This window comes from Petaurus breviceps, unplaced genomic scaffold (genome assembly GCF_028583685.1).
Source record: "Petaurus breviceps papuanus isolate PSGF00001 unplaced genomic scaffold, PetGlider_PUasm1.0 90686, whole genome shotgun sequence".
Classification (NCBI taxonomy): Eukaryota; Metazoa; Chordata; class Mammalia; order Diprotodontia; family Petauridae; genus Petaurus; species Petaurus breviceps.
The window spans coordinates 5165424-5186278 of record NW_027187309.1 but is presented as its reverse complement, the minus strand read 5'-3'; the positions used below and the strand labels follow the sequence as shown (position 1 = coordinate 5186278).

The window sequence follows — 20855 nt, the reverse complement described above, 5'->3', positions numbered from 1 at the left end:
GGACAGTCTCCAGACCCCTGCAACAACAGTACTGTCCCTCACCAGTGGACAGTATTCACTCTCTGTCTGCAGGACAGTCGCAGGCCTTCTTAGCGAACAGCCAGGTTCCAGGACTTCTTCAACAAAAGGACTGTCTTTCACCAGTGGACAAATCTGGCAAAACAACATCAAAACAGACAGACAAAGTACCAGCAAAACAGCCATGTCTCCTCAGTCCTTGGCAGCTCAGGGGGCAGGTCTCAAAAGTCCAGGGCAATTCAAAGCGGCCACCAGCAATTCTCTTAGTCTCTCTCTCTCCACGAGGTGCTGCTTCCAAAAAGATCTTCCGCCTCTCTCTTGTCTCTCCAAATCTACATCACCAGCTCCTCCCACTTCAGGACTTTCTTTTCACATCAACAAGCCCATCCCACAGGTGGGATTAACAAACTCTGGGTTTTAATACAATCAATTTGAAAACCAAGCCAATACAGGGGAATCTTTAATTGCCATTACTATCACAGACCTCCACCCTAGACTGCAATCCAGATCCAAGCAGGTTAAAGCAAGAGCGATTACCCCTCAGACTGGTGCTTGGTCCCCCTACACTCTGCAGGCCAGGAGCTGAAACTGCCATGTGGTACTGTCTTGGCTGTGCAGGGGTGTCTCAGCAGCTTCTCGCCCCAGGGGCAAAAGCCACGCACTCCCACTTACTTGGTCCCAAAGTCCAGACTGCACTGACTTTTCACTTTGTCCTTCTCATCTGTGTGTTGATGAATCTGGAAATAGCCACAGCTGCTGTTGATCTGGAGTCCCTCTGGCTGGTGGCTTGTCAGGACCACCCTGGGGCTAAAGCCTTGGCATGGGGCTGGTCTGTGCTCCCAGAGCACTGCGCTGGCCAATTCCTGCCAGCCTGCCGGGCTGTCCTCAGCAGGAGGTTAGCTTTAGCTTCTCTGTGTCATTTTGTAGGTTCTACAACTCCAAAGTTTGTTTAGAGTCCTCTTTTAACATAGATTGGGGAAGGTGGGAGCCGGAGCAGTGGGGATTTCCTGCTTCTACTCCGCCATCTTGGCCGAATTCATCATTTCTTATAGCACAGTTGTATTCCATCACAATATTATAATATAGCTTGTTCAGCCATTCCTCAGTTGATGGGCATCACTGCAATTTTCAGTTCTTTGCCACCACAAAGAGAGCTTCTATAAATATTTTAGAACATATAGGTTCTTTGCATTTTCTCCTAATCACCTTTGGAAATAGACCAAGTAGTGTTATTGCTGGGTCAAAGGATACAGAGTTTAATAACTCTTTGGGCATAATTTCAGAGTGCTCTCCAAAATGGTTGGATCAGTTTACAATTCCACCAACAATTAATTAGTGTTCCAGTTTTTCCCCATCTGTACCAACATTTAAAATTTTGCCCTTCTAATATTTTTAGCCTTGGAATTCAGTCTTCCAAGGTAAAAAGACTAATGGGGTGGAATTTTCAGGTTGAGAAAGTTGTTGGTTTATGGTGGAGAAAGAAGTTTGGAGAATCAGAAGGCAACCCACATTTCATTGGAAAGACACCTAGTTAAGATTAAAAAAATAGAAAGAAAAAAGTAAGACATCTAGTATGTTACAGGTTGTGGCTCTATCCCAATAATGGCATACACATGAGAAATGGTATAAAACACTTTAAGAAGAATACTTCCCATTGAAAAAACAGGGAGATTTGATTGAAGTGTCACCATCTTAATGACACATTCTTCACTCTTCCTGGCTGAAGGAGATCTCTTCCTCCTCTCATTTCTCATAACACTGTCTGATCTCCACGGTACTTCAAGCAATCAAACAAGTATTTAAGTACTTAAAGTGTTCCTGGAATTGTGGTAAGTGTGGGGATAACAAGGAAAAAAAATTAAAGTCCTTGCATTCTGCATTATAATATAGTTATATGTTTGCAAGAATCCCCCTCTTGAATTGTAAACACTTTATTGTATTTAGTAAGCACTTAATAAATGCTAAGTGATTGAGTAGTTGACAGTAGAATATCTTTTTAAAATTGCCTTTTTCCCCTAAAACCATCACCAGGCCATACACAGAGCTAGAATGTAAGAGATACTTGTTGAATTAAACTGAATTGATGTGGACTTCATTCTAAAACTTCAGCAACTGTTGTTGTTTAGTTATGTCTTACTCTTGTTTTGTTCTGTTTTGTTTTGTTTTTACAATTCTGTCAGCAGTTTAATGGTATACCTTTTCGACAGGTGTTTCTCTACAACCTCTCCAATTTTGAATTTTGTTCTTTTTTTTAAATTTTATTTTTTATTTAAACTTTATTATTTAAGCATTGTTTTAAAATTTATTTTTTAAACTGTTAATATTTTACTTTCCCAATTACATGTAAAAGCAATTTTCAACATTCGTTTTTAAAATTGTAATGCCATGCATGAGCAGCTTTCCAGAAGAATGCTATGGTGAACAGTATTTAAGGTTCTGATTACACAGTATAGTGAACACTCTATTTATTCCATAACAAATCAAGGCAAAACATTCACAGAAAATCAAGGTACAGCATTCACAATATTACAATTTAATTACAAAATAGTATTCACAACAGCTTATCATTAAAATGGCCACATAGTTTTCACCAAAGTGGTCACAATATTTAGAACAAAGAACAATCATCTCAAAGTACAATAGTCAAAGTCTTCCACTCCTGGGGCACACTAAGTTACCTCAATCAGTCACTTATTCAGCAATCAATTACTAAGTATCATTAATCACTAAGTAAAAATCATTAGAAAATACACAGACCCTCCACACCAAGGTCACTAATAAATTTACAATTCCTTAGTCAGTATACAGTATCCAAGTAAAGTCTTCTTTCAGCTTGACTTGGGGTGGTCTCTCAGATTCCCTGGATCCCCTTCCATGGTCCCAGATCCTACCTGGATTCAGCAAACTGTGGATTCAGAAGCAGACATCTCCCAGGTCCTTGTGTGCTTCTCCGGGCAGTTCCTGCTCAACAGTAGAGCTCACAGTGTCCAGTCCATCTCAAATCCTTCACTGTCTCTGTTCCCAGGAATTCAAGACTCAACCAAGCCAAAAACAGACAAAATCTTAGCATCCTAGTCATGCTTCCTCAGTCTTTTGCAGCTCATTCAAAAAATCAGAATCACCTTATCCTGCCTGGAGGGGAGGGGAGAGGCTCCTGGCCTCCTGGGTTCCTCTTCAATCTCTGGGCTTCTCTTTAGAAGAAGCTCTGCCACCACAAGTTCTCAGGAAATTCTGACTCAGTTCTCAATTCTTATTTCTCTTCTGTAGCTGCTCTGTCTCCATATACTGGTCCCAAGAAATTCTGACTGTCCCTTCCTGGGGCTTTTCCTTATATACACACAACATTAGCTTCCTATTTTAGCCAACCCCTTCCTGTTATGTCAGCAACAAGAGACAGGAGTTCATACCCTCTCTTTCCCCAACAGAGGCTTGATCAGTTACTAAGTGCTAAGTACCTGCTACCTTTGCCAACACAAATGGATCATCAAATTCAAATTAATTACCATTACAGAAACTAAGTTCCAAATTCTCTCCTTTCTTCCCACTATACCCCCTCATTAAGAAGGCAAGTGATTTGCTATAGGTTGTAAATGTGCGATCATGCAAAAAATATTTTAATATTAGTCATGTTGTAAAAGAAAACATAGAACAAACAAAAACTCAAGAATAATAAAGAAAGCTTAAAAAAGTATACTAGATATATATTTATAGTCCATTGGTTCTTTCTCTAGTCAGGGATAGCATTTTTCATGATAAGTTTTTTAGAGTTGTCTTGGATCATTGTATTGTTGAGAAGAGCAAGCCATTTACAGTTGATCATCCTACCATATTGCTTTTATTGTGTACAATGTTCTCCTGATTCTACTCATTTCACTTTGCATCAGTTCATGTAAGTCTTTCCAGGTTTTTCTGAGAGCATTTAGCTCATCATATCTTACATCACAATAATATTCCTTCACAATCATATACCACAAATTGTTCAGCCACTCCCAAATTGATGGACATTCCCTCAATTTTTAATTCTTCACCACTAGAAAAGAGTTGTTATAAATATTTTTGGCATAGTTCCAAAGTGTTCTACATAATGGCTGAATCAGTTCACAACTCCAAACAGTACATTGGTATCTCAATTTTCCTACAACTTCTCCAACTTTTATCATTCTACTTTTCTGTTTTATTAGTCAATCTAACTTGGTGTGAGATAGTATCTCAGTATTGCTTTGATTTGCATTTCTCCACTCAGTAGCGATTTAGGCATTTTTTCATATAGTTATAGATAACTTTGATGACTTCATCGGAAAACTGTTCATATCTTTTGGTCATTTGTCAGTTGGGGAATGGCTCTTTTTTTCCTTTAATTTGACTCATTCCCTCTATATATTTGAGAAATGAGGCCTTTATCAGATAAATTTACTTCAAAAATCTCTTTACAGTTATAATTGCTAACTTTATTTCTCTCCATCCTATTTCTTCCCATTTATTCTATTATCTCTTTCCTTTCAATCTGTCTGTCCTCAAAGGTGTATTCCTTCTGAGTACTGCCTCACCAACTTCACCTTCCCTTCTGTAAATATACTCCTCCTCCTTTTCTTATCCTCTTCCCCTCCTACTTTCCTGTAGGGTAAGATAGATTTCTAGATCCAATTGAGTGTGTATGTTATTACCTCTTTGAGCCAATTTGGATGGGAGTAAGGTTCAAGTGTTCCCTGTCACCCCACCCTTGCCCCATATTCCCCTCCACTGTAATAGCACTTTCTTGCCTCTTTTATGTGAGATAATTTATCCCATTCTGCCTCTCCCTTTTTCTTTCAGTGCATTCCTCTTTCTTGCCCATTAATTTTATTTTTAAAGATATCATCCCATTATATTCAACTCACACCTGTGATATCTCTCTATACATTCTCCTCACTGCCCTACTAAGGAGAAAGTTCTTATGAGTTAGAAGTATCACCTTCCTTTGTAGGCATGCAAGCCATTTAACCTTATTAAGTCCCTTATTATTTCCCTTTCCTTTTGCATCTTGTATTTGGAAGTCAAATTTTCTATCCAACTCTGATCTTTTCATCAAGAATGCTTAAAAGTCCTCTGTTTCACTTAATGCCCATTTTTCACCCTGAAGAATTATACTCAATTTTTCTGGACAGGTGATTCTTGGTTGTAATCCTAGCTCCTTTGTCCTCCAGAATATTATATTCTAAGCCCTTCAATATTTTAATGTAGAAACTGCTAAACCTTGTATTATCCTGACTATACCTCCACGATACTTGAATTGTATCTTTCTGGCAGTTTGCAATATTTCTTCTTAATGTGGAAGCTCTGAGATTTGGTTATAATATTCCTGTGAGTTTTCATTTTGGAATCTCTTTCAGGAGGTGATCAGTAAATTCTTCCCATTTATATTTTATCCTCCATTTGTAGCATATCAAGACAATTTTCCTTAAAAATTTCTTGAAAGGTGATGTCTAGACTTTTTAATCATGGTAGCCCAATAATTTTTAAATTATCTCTCTCAGATCTGTTTTCTGGGTCAGTTGGTTTTCTAATAAGATATTTCACATTGTCTTGGTTTTGTTGGGGTTTTTTTGTTCTTTTGATTTTGTTTTCTTCTAGGTTTTTTTTCCCAATATTATGGTTTTGTTTTATTTCTTTATGATGCCTTATAGAGTCATTAACTTCCTCTTGCTCAATTCTAATTTTTAAGGAATTATTTCTTTCAGTAAATTTTTGTGCTTCCTTTTCCATTTGGCCAATTCTGCTTCTTAAGAAATTCTTCTTTTTTGTATATCTTTTTCAATTTGACTAAATCTGCTTTTCAAGGCATTCTTTTCCTCATTGGATTTTTGTACCTATTTTCCCATTTGGGCTATTCTATTTTTTTAGGTGTTATTTTCTTCAGTATTTTTTTGTGTCTCCTTTACCAAGATGTTGAGCTCTTTTTCATAATTTTCTTGCCTCACTCTCATTTCTCTTCCCAATTTTTTCTCTACCTCTCTTATTTGATTTTTAAAATCCTTTCTGAGCTCTTCCATGACCTGAGACCAATTCATATTTGTTCTTGGATGCTGTGGATGTAGGAATTTTGACTTACTTCTTCTTCTGAGTATGTGTTTTGATCTTCCTTATCACCATAGTAAACTTTCTTTTCTGTTGTTTTCTTTTTTTCCCAGTCTATTTCTCAACTTTTAACTCTTTGCTAGAGTGGAGATCTGCTTCTAGGATGGAGCGCACACTGTCCCAAACTCCAGCAGTTTTATTTAAATGTTTTCAGAGATACTGTTTTTTCCAGGTGGTATGATCTAAGGAGAGGTGTGTTTACTACTCTCTTGACCTGTGATCTGGTCTGTAAGTGACCACAAACACTCTTTTCTTCCTTGAAATTATGATGAGGATCACTCTTCTACTGTGGCCACAAGCTCTTTTGTGCTATTGTTTCTTCTTGCCCTGGGACTGCCACCCAGGACTGTGACCTGGATTTAAGTATGGGCAAAGCAACAGTCCTTTCCCCAGTGACAGCAAAGAGACCCCAGTAATCTCCTGACCAGTTGTTCAATCCCCTTACTATCGGTGGGTTGAGAGCTCTGGAAACAGCTGTTATAGCTGCTGATTCTTTCCTTTCTGATTCTTTGTGACCACAAATTTGGAGGGTTTTTTGGCAAATATACTGTAGTGATTTGTGATTTCCTTTTCCAGCTCATTACCCAGATGAGGAACTGAGGAAAACAGGGTTAAGTAACTTGCCCAGGGTCACACAATTAGTAAGTGTCTGAGGTCATATTTGAACTCAGGCCCTGCTCACTTTAGGGCAGGCACTCTCTCAACAATTTCTAGTGTCACCTAGGTATAAGTCTAAAGAGTTAGAAAGCAATAAGGATTTAATTTGACTTGGGTGGGTTAAGGCTATTCACTTGTCCATCCCTTTTTATATACTAGATGATCAGACTTAGGCACTAGGGCAGACCTTGGAGAAAATCTTATCCAAACCCTCAATTTGGATATGAAAAAAAAGTGGGCAGAGAAATACCCAAGGTCAACATAGGGAATAAATAGCAGAAACAGGAGTATGAACCTGGGATTATCAGACTCAAATGTAGCACTCTTTCCATTGCACCACACTGCCTCCAGAATTTGTTATGCTTGAAGCCAATTTTTCTTTTGGTACTCATTTTCATCATAACATGTAGTTGTTATGATTGGTTTTCCACTTCCCATTTGGGGGATTTGTAATAGATATTTTGATTGTATCTTATATTGCCAAGACTTGACCTGAATATTTTTAGACCCTCAACACTTTGCTTTTGATCTCTTTCTTTATTGCTTTCCCCCTTGGATTTGGAGCTCTGAATCTGAATGTTTGTTATATCTTGCTAAGACTGCATCTGTACGTACTCAGAATGAGCTCCAGCTTACCTTTGCATTTTAAGACCTTTTTGCAGAATTTTGTTTTAATTCAAAAGATGAACAAAAATGTTCTGAATATGCTAATTTAATAGTTTGACATTCTAGTTGCTGCTGCAAACTAGTACCAAGTTTACAAATTTTGCCCTATTACATTTCCATTTTGTGGAAAAAGAGAAGTAAGTCAGTGGTTGAAGCAGATTTTTTTTTTAATAGATTCACAAAGTAACAAAGTGTTAGGACTAGAAGAGACTGTAGAGATAATGTAGTTCAACATTCTCATTTTACAGAGAAGGAAACTGAGGACTAAGGAAGTAATGTTACAGAAACATAGAAAATAATAATAGGAGGGTCCTTATTGGCAGTCTAATCCAACTAACATATAAAAGGGATTTCCGTTATGATACTTCTAGGAAGTGATCATCCAGGCTCTGTGGATGAAGAAAATTGTTCTCTAAAGACCTCTAAGGAGGGGGAGACCATCATTTTGAGGTAGCCCTGTTTTTCTTTGGAAAAGTCTAATTGTTAGGGAGTTTGTTCCTAAATTGCCCTAAGGTTACACAGCTAGTTAGTAGTAGAATTAGGATTTAAATATAAGCTTTTATAACTCCAAAGTCAGTACTCTTCATATCAATATGCACTAAAATATTCTAGTGTTTATTAGCATGGCCTTTTTAGGTTCAAATAGATTGTTGTTGTTTTTTATTTTTTAGTTTACACCATTCATTTCCACAACATTTTGAGTTGCAAATTTTCCCCCATTTTCCCCCTACCCATCACCCCAAAACAGTGATCCCGCTGAATATTCCCTCCCCCAATCTGCTCTCTCTCATATCTTCTCCCATTCCCCCTCTGACTTTACAGTAGGGCATGGTGGATCTCTATGCCCCAGTGGCTGTATATCTAATTTCCCAATTACATGTAAAATAATAATAATTAATAATAATATACATATATATTAAACATTTGATTTTAAACCTTTGAATTAAAGATTCTTTCCCTACCTCCCTCATTGCCCATTCTTACTAGGAAGATAAGCAATTCAATATAGGTGGTACATTGTAGCTATGCAAAACATTTCCATAATGGATATATTGTGAAAGACTGACTATATTTCCCTCAATCCTATCCCATCCCCCACTAGTTCTATTCACTACTTTGATCCTGTCCCTTTTCAAAAGTGGGTGCTTCCAACTTCCCTCCCCCCCCAGCCTGCCCTCCCTTCTATCATCCCCCCTCTAGTCCCCTTCCAACCTACTCTCCTGTAGGGTTACATACCCTATTTAGTGTGTATGTAATTCCCTCCTTAAGCCCAATTCAAAGAGAATAAGGTTGACTCATTCCCTTTTACCTTCCTGTTCTTCATTGTAACAGTTTTCCCTTCCTTCTTCTAAATGAGATAATTTAGCCCATTCTGTCTCTCCCCATCTCTTCTCATTCTATTCATCTCTCATCTCTTAATTTCACCTTTTAAGTATTATCCCTTCCTTTTCAATTGGTCCTGTGCCCTCTATCTATGTATATCTGTACACATATATACACACACTTACATATGTATTCATATGCTCATATACCCTCCTAAATAGACATATATATGTGTACACACACAAATACACACACACTTCTATTCTCTTCAACTCTTCTCATACTGAGAAAAGTTTCATAATTTACAATTATCATTTTTCCGTGTAGGAATATAAGTAGTTAAACTTTCGTAAGTTCCTTATGATTTCTTTTCCCTGTTTACCTTCTCATGTTTCTCTTGCTTCTTGTATCTGAGTGTCAAATTTTCTATTCAACTCTGTTTTTTTTCTTCAAGAATGCTTGAAAGTCCTCTGTTCCATTGAATGACCATATTTTCCACTGAAACATTATACTCAGTTTTGCTGGGTAGGTGATTCTTGGTTTTAATCCCAACTCCTTTGACCTCTGGAATATCATATTCCAAACCCTTCAATCCCTCAGTGTAGAAGCTACCAGATTCTGTGTCACCCTGATTGTGTTTCCACAGTATTCAAATTGTTTTTTTCCTGGCTGCTTGTAATATTTTTTCCTTGATCTGGGAACTCTGGAACCTGGCTATAATATTCATAGGAGTTTTCTTTTGGGTATATTTTTCAGGCGGTGATCGTTGGGTTCTTTCAACCTCTATTTTGCCCTCTGGTTTTAAAACATCAGGGCAATTTTCCTTGAGAATTTCTTGAAGGATGATTTCTAGGTTCTTTTTTTGATCATGGCTTTCAGGTAGTCCAATAATTTTTAAATTATCTCTCCTGGATCTATTTTCCAAGTCAGTGGTTTTTCCAATGAGATATTTCACATTGCCTTCTATTTTTTCATTTGTTTGGATCTGTTTAATAGTATCTTGATATCTTATAAAGTTACTAGCTTCCATTTGCTCCAGTCTAATTCTGCAGAAATGATTTTCTTCAGTGAGCTTTTGTGATTCTTTTTCCATCAAGCAAATTTGGCTTTTTAAGACATTCTTCTCCTCATTGACTTTTTGGGCCTCTTTTGCCATTTGAGTTAGTCTATTTTTCAAGGTGTTATTTTCTTCAGTCAGGTTGTTGAATCTCATTTTATAATTTTCTTGCATCATTCTCTTTTCTCTTCCCAATTTTTCCTCCACTACTCTTATTTGGTTTTCAGAATCCTTCTTAAGTTCCTCTATGGCCTGTAAGCAGCTTATTCTTTTGATGGAAGCTTTTGGTGCAGGAGTTCTGACTTTGTTGTCTTCCTCCTGTTCTATGCCCTGATCCTTTTTGTCCCCCAAAAAAGGAATCCCAAGTCAGACCACTGTACTTGCCTTGCTTCTCTCACTTGTTCATGTTGCCACTCAATTACTTGACTTTTGAGCTTATTACCACAGTAGAACTCTGCTACTGGTGGGGGGGTGGGGAGCTTTGTCCCAGTTGCTGGGGTTTTCTTAGCTGCTGGAGCTATTAGTTGGCTGTCCTCTCTGAAGTCTCCACACACTCTGGCACACTAGTCATGCACCCTAGGACCCCCACCCAGACAGTGATCCAAATCCAAGCAGATTAAAACAAGAGCAATTACCCCTCAGACTGGATGGTTGGTCCCCCTACAGTCTGCAGGCCAGGAGCTCTGAAGCAGCCATGTGGTAGTTGCTGGACAGCAGCCAAGCCTCAGCAACTTCTAGCCCCAGAGGCAAAGGCCAGACCATACTCTGGGACCCCGAGGTCCCAAAGTCCACACTGAACTGACCTCTCACTTTGTCCTTAGCATCTGTGAATTGATAATTATGAAGATCTCCACAGCTGCTGATGATCTGAACTTCCTCCAGCCGGTGGCTGGATGTGGCCACCCTGAGGCTTAAAACCTCAGGCTTGTGTGGGGCTGGGCTCAGCTCCCAGAGCAGTGTGCTGGCCCCTTCCTGCTGGCCTGCCTGACTGTCTTCAGCAGGAGGTTAGCTTCTCTGTGTCATTTTGTGGGTTCTCTAGCTCCAAAGTTTGTTTATGGTAATTTTTAACATGAATTGGAGGAGGTGGGAGCAGGAGCCTGGCAGAAGTCCTGTTTCTACCAAATAGATTGTTTTTCAAGCTTTCTGCTTCTCATTACAGCATTACTTCTCTGCATTCTCCCTAGGCAGCTAGGTGGGTCAGTAGATAAACTACTGAACCTGGGTTCAGGAAAACATAAATTTAATATGGCTTTGGCCTCAAATACTCACTAACCATATGACCCTGGGCAAATCAGTTAACCTGTCTTTGTCTTAGTTTCCTTAACTGTAAAAAGGGGATAATAACATGACCTACCTCCTAGGGTTGTTTGGGGGATTGTAAATGGTAATATCATAAAGCACTTAACACAGTGCCTGGCACATGGACACTTAGTAAATGATTGTTTCCTTTCTTCTCTTGCAATTTTTCTCCCATACCGACAACAAATATTAGATCTTCATTGTCATGGCCTGGCACAGTGGCTGCTTTCACTGTAACTCAGTATAACAAAAATTATGTTTGTTGGTCATTCTGTGGGACAGAGAAGAATCACTAGATATATTTCAGTTGTTCAGTCCACTATGGGTTTTTGAAGTTCTTGTAGCAGTAGATTCTCCAAATTGTATTTGATTCTTTCAAGCTGGTCATTTGTTAATGACAAAATTCTTTTCTTAGTGATATGGGGTAAGACATGCTACCAAAAAAGAAAAAAAAAAGAAAGAAAAGGAGAAAAGATAAAAAAGGAAGAAACTATGTTTTCAGTCTGGCAATTGATGGGATGGGTAAGAGGGGTACTAGAGGGATTTGATGTGAGAATACACTACTGTAAGTTGTCATCTACTTTTTCTGTAATGCACAGTTTTGTGGCTAATATTTCCTAGTAGTTAAGAAGTGAGGAATCCAAGAGAACCCATATTACTGTTTTATTTAATACTTTAATAATTTCTTTTCTAAGCACAAACATTTGTTGAAATTGAGGGAAAATTGCCTGTTATTGATAGCTGTTGGGCAAAGAGCATGATTTCAAATAAGAAGACTTTATGTCCTGTAAACATTTTGAAAGGTAGTCTATAGAACAGTGAACTAAATTGAATGGAATAGAATTTGAACTAACTTGTAAAGAATAGTTCCAAAAGTACATAATACATATAAATAAACACATACATACAAGGCTATGTACACACATATGAAAATTACACAAATACTATGTGCACACATATGAACATAATTATTATATATGAGATTTTATGACCAACTGAAAACTCTGACATTTAGGCAATGTACTCATTACTATTTGACTAATTCCTCATTTGTCCATTGAAAAATTCATTGTTTATGAAATGTAAAACAAATTCAAAGTAATAGTTGATTTTTAGGAGTCTCTTTTCCCCATCATTATGATAATGAATATTAGAATTGAGCAGAGATTTTCCCCTTCTCTTTTCTTTTCCTTGGCTTCATCCTGGGCCACTGGACACTAAAAGAAGATACTTCATCTTCCTTTTATCTTGTACTAATGTTTAATATAATTGATTTAATATAAATATGTTTAATGTGGAAAAAAAGATATTTATAAAGGCAATATGGTCTCTATTCATTGTTCTTGTGACAATTTTTAAAAAAGTAGTGTTATATGTAAAAAATAGAAAAAAAAATCTGAACTTTTAGCCTGGAAACCAGGTTCAAATCTTGGTTCTGATAGTTAATGACTGTGTGACTATGGGTACATTGCTTACCTTTCTAAGCCTCAGTTTTCTCATTTGTATGTTGTATCTGCTAATGCTTGTATTATCTAGGGTAGTTGTCCTTTGTAAACCTTAAAATGCTATAGTAATGTCAGCTGTTAGGAATCATAATATTTTAGAGCTGGAAATCATTTAGTCTAATATTATATGAATGGAGAAACAGACGTCCAGACAACAAAAGTAACTTCCCCAGAGTCACACTAATTATAAATTGCAATCAGCCTTTAAATTCTAGGGTTTTGTTGTTGTTGTTGTCTGTTTGTTTATTTTTTGACACTGTGCCAGGTAAGTTACACTTTACTCTCTATGTAACATTCCACACATGCTCCACTGCTATTTCACATGCATCTGTCATTTGTCCTACTGTGTCTGTGTGTTTTCTTTCCCAGTTACTCTGTTCTCATTGAACAGCTTTCTTTTATTTATTCCAAGAAACTTTTCTAGTAGAATTTCTTGCTTCCCTTTCCAATAAACTTTTTTGTTTTTGTGAAATTTTTCATTCAGGTGGCTCTAACAGAATATTTCTATGCATCCAGTCAACAAGTTTGTGAATTATAATGAAAACTACTAGCATATTTTCTGTTCCACTCAACTTCTACTATGTGACAGATGTGTAACATGGCTAAAAGAACAAAATTAAGTCTCTAATCTTTAATGGGAATTATGCATGATAAGAAAAGCAGTTTTTCAACCTAGCCTTTGTCAGTAGAACTAATCTGGTTTTTATGTTATAAAAAGTTAAAGAATTTTCAAACTTCATATAAAATATAAATTATAGAACAGAATTCCAGGTTACCACACAGCACTAGTCAGATACTTAGAAGCATTGATTACTTACTAGAATTACTTTTATGTGTAGTTGAGTTCTTCTGATGAATTTGGCTGATTGTTACAATCAAGGAAAGAATTTAAAATGATTTGCCTTTAAGAATGTGGAGTTCTGAAAGCCTAATAGAGTCCATTATTTTTTTTGTAATGCTTAATGCAAATGAAAGTTACTAGAACATTTGCTTTACTAATAGACCTCCTTTAAGATGAATTGACATTTTAGTAGCATTTGAATGATCATTAAGGATTTTCTGTTTTTAAACAATGTGTTGACCTATTTTCAATTATTTCCATCTGCAAATGTGATATGTGTGTATGTATATGCATATGTGTATATGTATGCATATGCATACACACATATGTATGTATGTATTTATATGTGCACACATTTATTTGCTTCTACATAAGTGTGAATATGTATGAAATCTGTAGATTATTAACAGTTTTGTGGTTCATATTTTAGGGACAGTAAGCATTTTTATGTTTTATATCTACTCATTTTACATTTTCTTTTTATAGGTGCACATATTCAGTTTCTGAATTTTTCTACTGAAGCTAATCATGACTATCTTGAAATTCAAAATGGACCCTTTCATACAAGTCCTATGATTGGCCAGTTTAGTGGAACTGATATCCCATCAGCTTTGCTAAGCACAACACATGAAACACTCATTCATTTTTATAGTGATCATTCTCAAAACAGACAAGGATTTAAACTTGCTTATCAAGGTAAGAAATAATTAATTTGAATGCGTCTTCTCCTCATGTTCCAAATGTTTATTCTTTTAATTAATTACAGAAAAACACTGTTTAAAAAGTTCTATTAAATTGTAGCAATAGGAAAGATCTGCTGCTGTTCTTATGTCATGTAAATTTGCAAACATGCATATATACACAATATGTACACATACATTATCATCATCATCATCATCATCATCAAGTATTGTTGCCTTTCTTGCTCCCTAGAGCCATTTCCTCCACAAATCCTTTTCACTCCTGTTTCTCTCTGCAACCACAAACCCACATTTTGGGGCTCTGGGCCTTTCTGGTCTTTGTTCTGCTTTGGTTTCTGAAGACCACAAGTAAAATGTAGAGACTAAATTAGGAGAAGCCAGAACATAGAAGAGGGTCATAAGGACACTTACATCTAGGTGTTAGTAATTTTTCTAAAAGCTAGATCATGATTTTTATTAATACTAATAATAATTAGAGGTTTAGCACTTTGTGAAAATTTTCTCATCTGATCCTCACAATACCCTTATAAATTATATGCTTCTGTTATCCTAATTTTAGAAACCAGGAAACCGAGTCAGGAAAGTTAAATATCTTGCCTAGGATGACAGACCTATTAAGATTTTGATGTGGGAGTTGAAACCAGTTCTTCCTGATTCCAAGTCAGATACACTAAACACTTTGTATAAAGCCATGTTAAAATACATTCAAATCACATTATAATAATCTTTAATGATTAAGCATTTAAAAAAATTTTCTGTGTGCATGTCTATGTATCTGTTTTATAGAACTACATCTAAAAGATGTAAGGAAAGTGTTCACAGTCAGTGGGGAATGTAAATGTGATTTTTCCCCTCACTAAAAAAAAAAATACTCAATTCTTTTCTAAGATATTTTTAAATGTGCTGAAAGTGAAAATCTCAAATCTAGTGTGATTTGTATATAACTCAAAAAGTTAAATTTGGTAGCATAATGCCTAGCAGAGGAGAAATGCTTAATAAATGCTTGTATATTAATAGAATAACCGTAGTAGTGGAGTAGTGAGGAAAGCAGTCGTTGAGCTCCTTATAGAGCTTAAAATTGCCACAGAATTTTTGGACTTTACTCTTTTAACATAATTATTTAAAAAAAAAGAAAAAAGGAAAAACATAATTCATTGAAAATATATATGCAAATATATATGCATATATATACACACACACAAGTTCAAAGTGGTTCTACTTAAAAGTCAAAGTTCATATTTGTCAATACATAAACTAATAGGATGTCATAGATATCAGACAGAACAGATTCCAGCTCTCCCTTCCCTAAATTTAATCATCCAGTTATATACAGATCAACTTTCTTAATATCTAAAATTGTTAAATTGTGGAATGACAATAGTCCTTCTGTCCATGGAACTTGAAGTTTCATAAAATTCTCTCCTCGGAGTAATGCTAGGATAGAAGTAGAACAAGGAAACTGAGCTTCTGATGTGTTCAGTTCAATTCATTTCAATAAGTATTTATTAAGCCCTTACTGTCTACCAAGCGTTGTATTAATCACAGGGATATAAAAAGAGGCAAAAAACATTCCTTGCCTTCAAAGAATTTATAATCTAATGGGAAGACAACATGGAAACAAATATATACAATGCAACCTGTATACAAAATAAATAGGAAATAACAGTGTGAATATACTAGAATTAAGAAGGTTTTGAGGGAGGCATATTATAGAAAGTAGAATTTTAGCTGGAACTTAAAGAAAGCCAAGGGACAGTAGTTGGAATGGAGAAAGGGGAGATTATTCTAGGGATGAGTGACAGTCAGGGGTCAAAAGTGCTCTTGTTTGTGGAATAACCAAGAGGCCAGTGTTACTCTATCAAAGACTGTGTGTTGAGAAATAAGGTGTAAAAAGATTGGAAAGATAGGAGGATTATGAATTACTTTGAATGCCAAACAGAGCATTTTGTATTTGCTCCTCGATTTTATTGAGTAGGAAAGTTTGAGGGGAATGGGGTGGGGTGACATGATCAGAATTCTGTTTTAGGGAAATCACTTTAGTGGTTAAATGGAGAATGTATTGGACTGAAGAAAGAGTTGAGGCAGGCAAACCTACCAGTAGACTCTTCAAGTAATTAAGGGGTGGAGTGATAAAGACCTATACTAGAGTGGTGGCAGTGTCAGTGGAGAAAAGGGGGCTTATTAGATAGATCTTGCAAAGGTGAAATTGATAGACCTTGGGAGCAGCTTGGATATGGTGGGTGAGAAGATGACTCCAAGGTTGGGAAGCTAGGGGACTGGGAAGATAGTGTTCGATTCTATAGTAGTAGGAAAGGTGAGATGTGAGGCTTTAGGGGGAAAGATTATGAGTTCCTTTTTGGACATATTGAGTTTAAGATGTCTAATGGACATCCAGTTTGAGATGTCTAAAAGTTGGATATGTGAGATCGGAGGTCAATAAGGAGATTGGGGAAGGAAAGGTTGATTGAGAATCTTCAACTTAAATATAAATGTTTATTAAATACATGGGAATTGATAAGATCACCTGGTAAAGTAGCATAGAAGGAGAAGAGAAGAGGTCCGAGAAGAGAACCCTGAGGGACAGGTATAGTTAGAGGGCACAATCTGGAAAAGAATCCAGAGAAGGAGCTGTCATATAGATAGAAAGAAAACCAGGTGGAAGTGGCACCCTGAAAAGCAAGAAAGAAGAGAGTATCAAGGAGAAAAGAGTGATTGACGTGTCAAAGACTTCAGAGAGGTGAAAGAGAATGAAGATTGAGAAAAGGCCATTGGATTTGGTGACTGAGAGATCATTGATAAGTTTGGAGAGATAGTTTCAGTGAAATGATAAGTGATTTATCTATGGTCAGTAATCAAGACACTAAAATGTCAGAACACAGATTTTCAAATTCAAATCTCCTGACTCCAATTGCAGTACTGTTTCCTCTAAGTCATATTGATAAATTGCTTATGAAGCATTTTTGTTATTTTAAAATTTTAATAGACACACTCATGCACACACAATAATAACAAATAACTTCTATTCAGTGCTTTCTTAAATTAACAGAGCAAAAATGGAAGCTTTACTAAAATTTGCCATAAAATAAAGATGTCTTTAGCTCTAGTGAGAGGGAATGATAATTACAGAGAGTTCCCTTGTTCTTTTGGTATCTATGCAAGATCAAGTGAAGTAAAGAGAGGCTTCCAGGATGTTGGTGAATCCCTTGTGTAAGATTTATGTGAGGACATGGAAAGAGTTACACAGAATGAAAGGGCAGATATGTATCTCCATACATGTGTGAGTGTGTTTGTATTCAGTAACTATTTTTACTCAGCTATGTTAAAGAAAATATTCCTATAAGATATAGGGTTATTTTATAGACTTTCATCATTTCAGATTACTTAATTTTTCCTCCTTTTTCATGACTTCTTGAAATTCTTTCCTTTGCAGAAGTGAAATAACTTGCAACATGAAATTGCTTTTATCAGGATTATGATGAAAATAATGTCAATGGGACAGGACACGTCACTAACAATAGTTGGTATATGTGACAGATATTCCAACTAAAAGATGCATAATATTTTGACCAGATCAGCAGCAGAAAGGAGAGATTTCGATTAGGTTATATATCCCTTTTGTTAAAATACACATTGAATCACTGAATAAACGTAATATTTTAAAAGTCAGTTAATAGTCACACTTCTTTTTAAATTATCATTAAAATTTAATTTCTGAGTTTGAATTATCACACAGCAGGAATGATCAGCTTTCAGAATTTACATGGAGGAAAAATGAGATTATTATGATTCTGTTTCCAAGGGATAGGATTTCCATTCACTTTCTAGCCAAATCAGATAACTGAAAAGATACATACAGGGGAAAAAATGCAATTAGAATATTTAAAACTATGCTCTAAATGCTAAATTAACATTTTTACCACATTTTATTTAAAGAATAAATTTTCAGCATAAAAAAATATAGTTTTGCACTGGAGCACGTAGTATTAATTCCACCTATATGTTTCCCAAACAGAACTGAAGTTGAACTGTTACAGTGGTAGGGTGTCCATTACTGTTCAGCCTTTTCCTTGATGAAAGTATATGGAAAACAATAGTCTAACTCTTGACTATTAAGCCAAAGTCATGTAAAAGGTCTGGGTGTAGTATAATGAAATAATTTAAAATAGTGATTGATAGCTGAAAACAGAGTAGTCAAATAAAACCACTTATTTTTTAAAGCATTCTTTCTGGGATCTTATTTTTACCATTTCAGATTATGTTGTTTTTGTCAGTTGTTGCTGATCTGTCCATTGTCACAGAAATAGTATATGTCAGATGCAGGATCTGAATCCTGATCCCTCACTCAATAGTCAATTTTCTACAATGACTCTCAGTCACAATCACTGATTAAAACTTCTTTAATCTAATGTCTCTCTTACTGTCATGCAAACCCAGTTTCTTTTGATCAGTTTTCCTTGAAGATGAGAAACTAGTTGGTCACTATTTATTGTACAACACTACATATTCCAGAAAACTACAATTTTACCATTTTCCTCAAGTCCTATTCTTAGTCATTAATCATTTTATCCATCCTTCTTGACTTCTGCATGTTATTATCTGTATATTCACATACACATGCAAAGATACACACATGCACATATATAGCCTAGTACTGAAATATGAATGTGGCCAGTACTTAATCTGAGCACTATAATATGATTATTTTCTGTAGGAGCTCTGAATAGTCATTTTGTATTTGACCAGTTGTTCCTTCCCAAGTTTACTAACATGCACTAATATCTGTTGCATTTTATGCTTTACTAGCAAATAAAAACTTTATTTTTTTTTAATTTTTATTTTTGGGACTGCTTTAACTTTTTATAAGATAGTGGTTTTTCATTTGCCAAATTAATAAACAAGTTCCTCATACTATCATCCAAATCACTGTACATAATATTAAATAATTGAACACCCAATATAAACTTCTGGGGCACCACTGCTAGGTCAGCACTGATAAGTAGCCTTTCAAAAGATTCTTTCCAATTCAGTGTCCAGATATCATTTTCTTGTGAATTTAATATTGTATGGCAAAAACACAAGGGTAAATTTCCATGTTTGTGACATAATTACACATTTAAGATGCCTTTTTTTTTTACTTTATATAACACCTCTCCTTCCTTTTCATATTTCTTCCATTGCCAGACGAATTTCCTTGTTTTATTTATGTTACCTATTTTCCAGATAAGGTTGTTAATGCTGCTTTTACAATTGAATCTGGAAAAAGAACAGCAACAAAAGGTTAGCCTAGTTTGGCATCATGTACAGAAAGATAAGAGAGTTCGTTGGCTGACAGATCATTTTGATAATTGGGTAATCTTAACCTAACTTTTAGTAATTTAAGTTACTGTTCTCTGCTTGAATAACAATATTATTTCCATTCCAAGCAATTAGTTTAGCATAACATTAATGTGTAAGTGCATGTATAAGAAGGTAAAGCACATGATAATTAATTTAAGGTGTTCCACTTTGTTGTACAATGTCATAACTGCCTGAAGTGTACATTTTCAGGTTTAATTAGATAGTTTATCAGTGTTTGCCATTTATGCAGTTTATGAATTGGCAAAGTGACACCACTGCACAGATTTGTAGGTCACATCAAAATTTATAAGCCCTACTTGTGATTTATAAGTTAAGGATCTAATTAATAAGTCATGAAAAGATCCATAAATTACAAAAAGAATTCTTGTCACTCAGCTGATATATATGCTGTATACCTGCTACTTAAATACCTGTCATTTATTTATAAGTCTATATAAAGGTCAAAAATGTCACCAGTGGATGTGGCTGTCATGATATTAAATTTCTGGAATAAAACTTGTGCAAATGAAAAATATGGCACTTGGGTTAACAAAAATTAAGTTAGATCACATTCTAAAGCAAACAGCAACAATATTGACAACTGGAAAGCAGATATATTTGCACAGAAGACATTTTCAAATAATTGGCTGTTAATGAAAAATATATGCTTTACAGTGAGGACCATTTTCATTCACATTACATACTAATTTTTTTAAACCCTTCATATTACTTTACTTATTGGTAAATGATGCCTCTAAATGCAGTATGATATTGTAAAGAGAGTGGTGGATTCGAACTTAGGTAGGAAGACCTGGGTTCAGATCTTCCCGCCAATGCATTTATAGATTGTGTGACCATAAATGAGTTATTTAACCTTTCGAATTTTCGTTTTTTAGTTTTCTCATCTGTAAAATGAGATTAATAATACTGCTATTGAGAGGCACCGTGACATAGTGGAGAGAGATCAAACTTGGTGTTAGGAAGATCTAGGAGGAAGTTATTCTTCTGATACATTACCATTAGTATGACCTTGGACAAATCACTTAAGCTCTCAATGTCCCAGTCTCATTAGATTTTAAGTTATGGAAAAGTTGCTGATGTGAGTGGAGGAGGGCATTCTCACATTAAGGGTTCACTACAGAAGTCATAGATCCAGACCAAATACTTCTTGTGCCTTCTTCACAAAGATTGTTGTAGGACCAACATATAATAAGGTTATGTAAAATATTTCTCAAACTTTAAACAGCAACAACAACAGCAGCAGCACTTATATAACACTTTAGGGTTTGCAATTTGTTGTTGTTTAGACATTTCAGCCGTGTCCGACTCTTTGTGAC

The 20855-nt window shown here is 35.8% G+C and overlaps 1 protein-coding gene across 1 annotated transcript in view; it reads left to right on the top strand.

Annotated features, from left to right (window-relative positions):
* CSMD1 (CUB and Sushi multiple domains 1) overlaps positions 1–20855 on the top strand; it is a 2654573-nt gene that overhangs the window by 2320469 nt on the left and 313249 nt on the right. The window contains exon 41 of the mRNA XM_069065406.1: positions 13967–14176. Coding sequence (XP_068921507.1) covers positions 13967–14176 — 210 coding nt within the window. The remainder of the gene's footprint in view (positions 1–13966; positions 14177–20855) is intronic.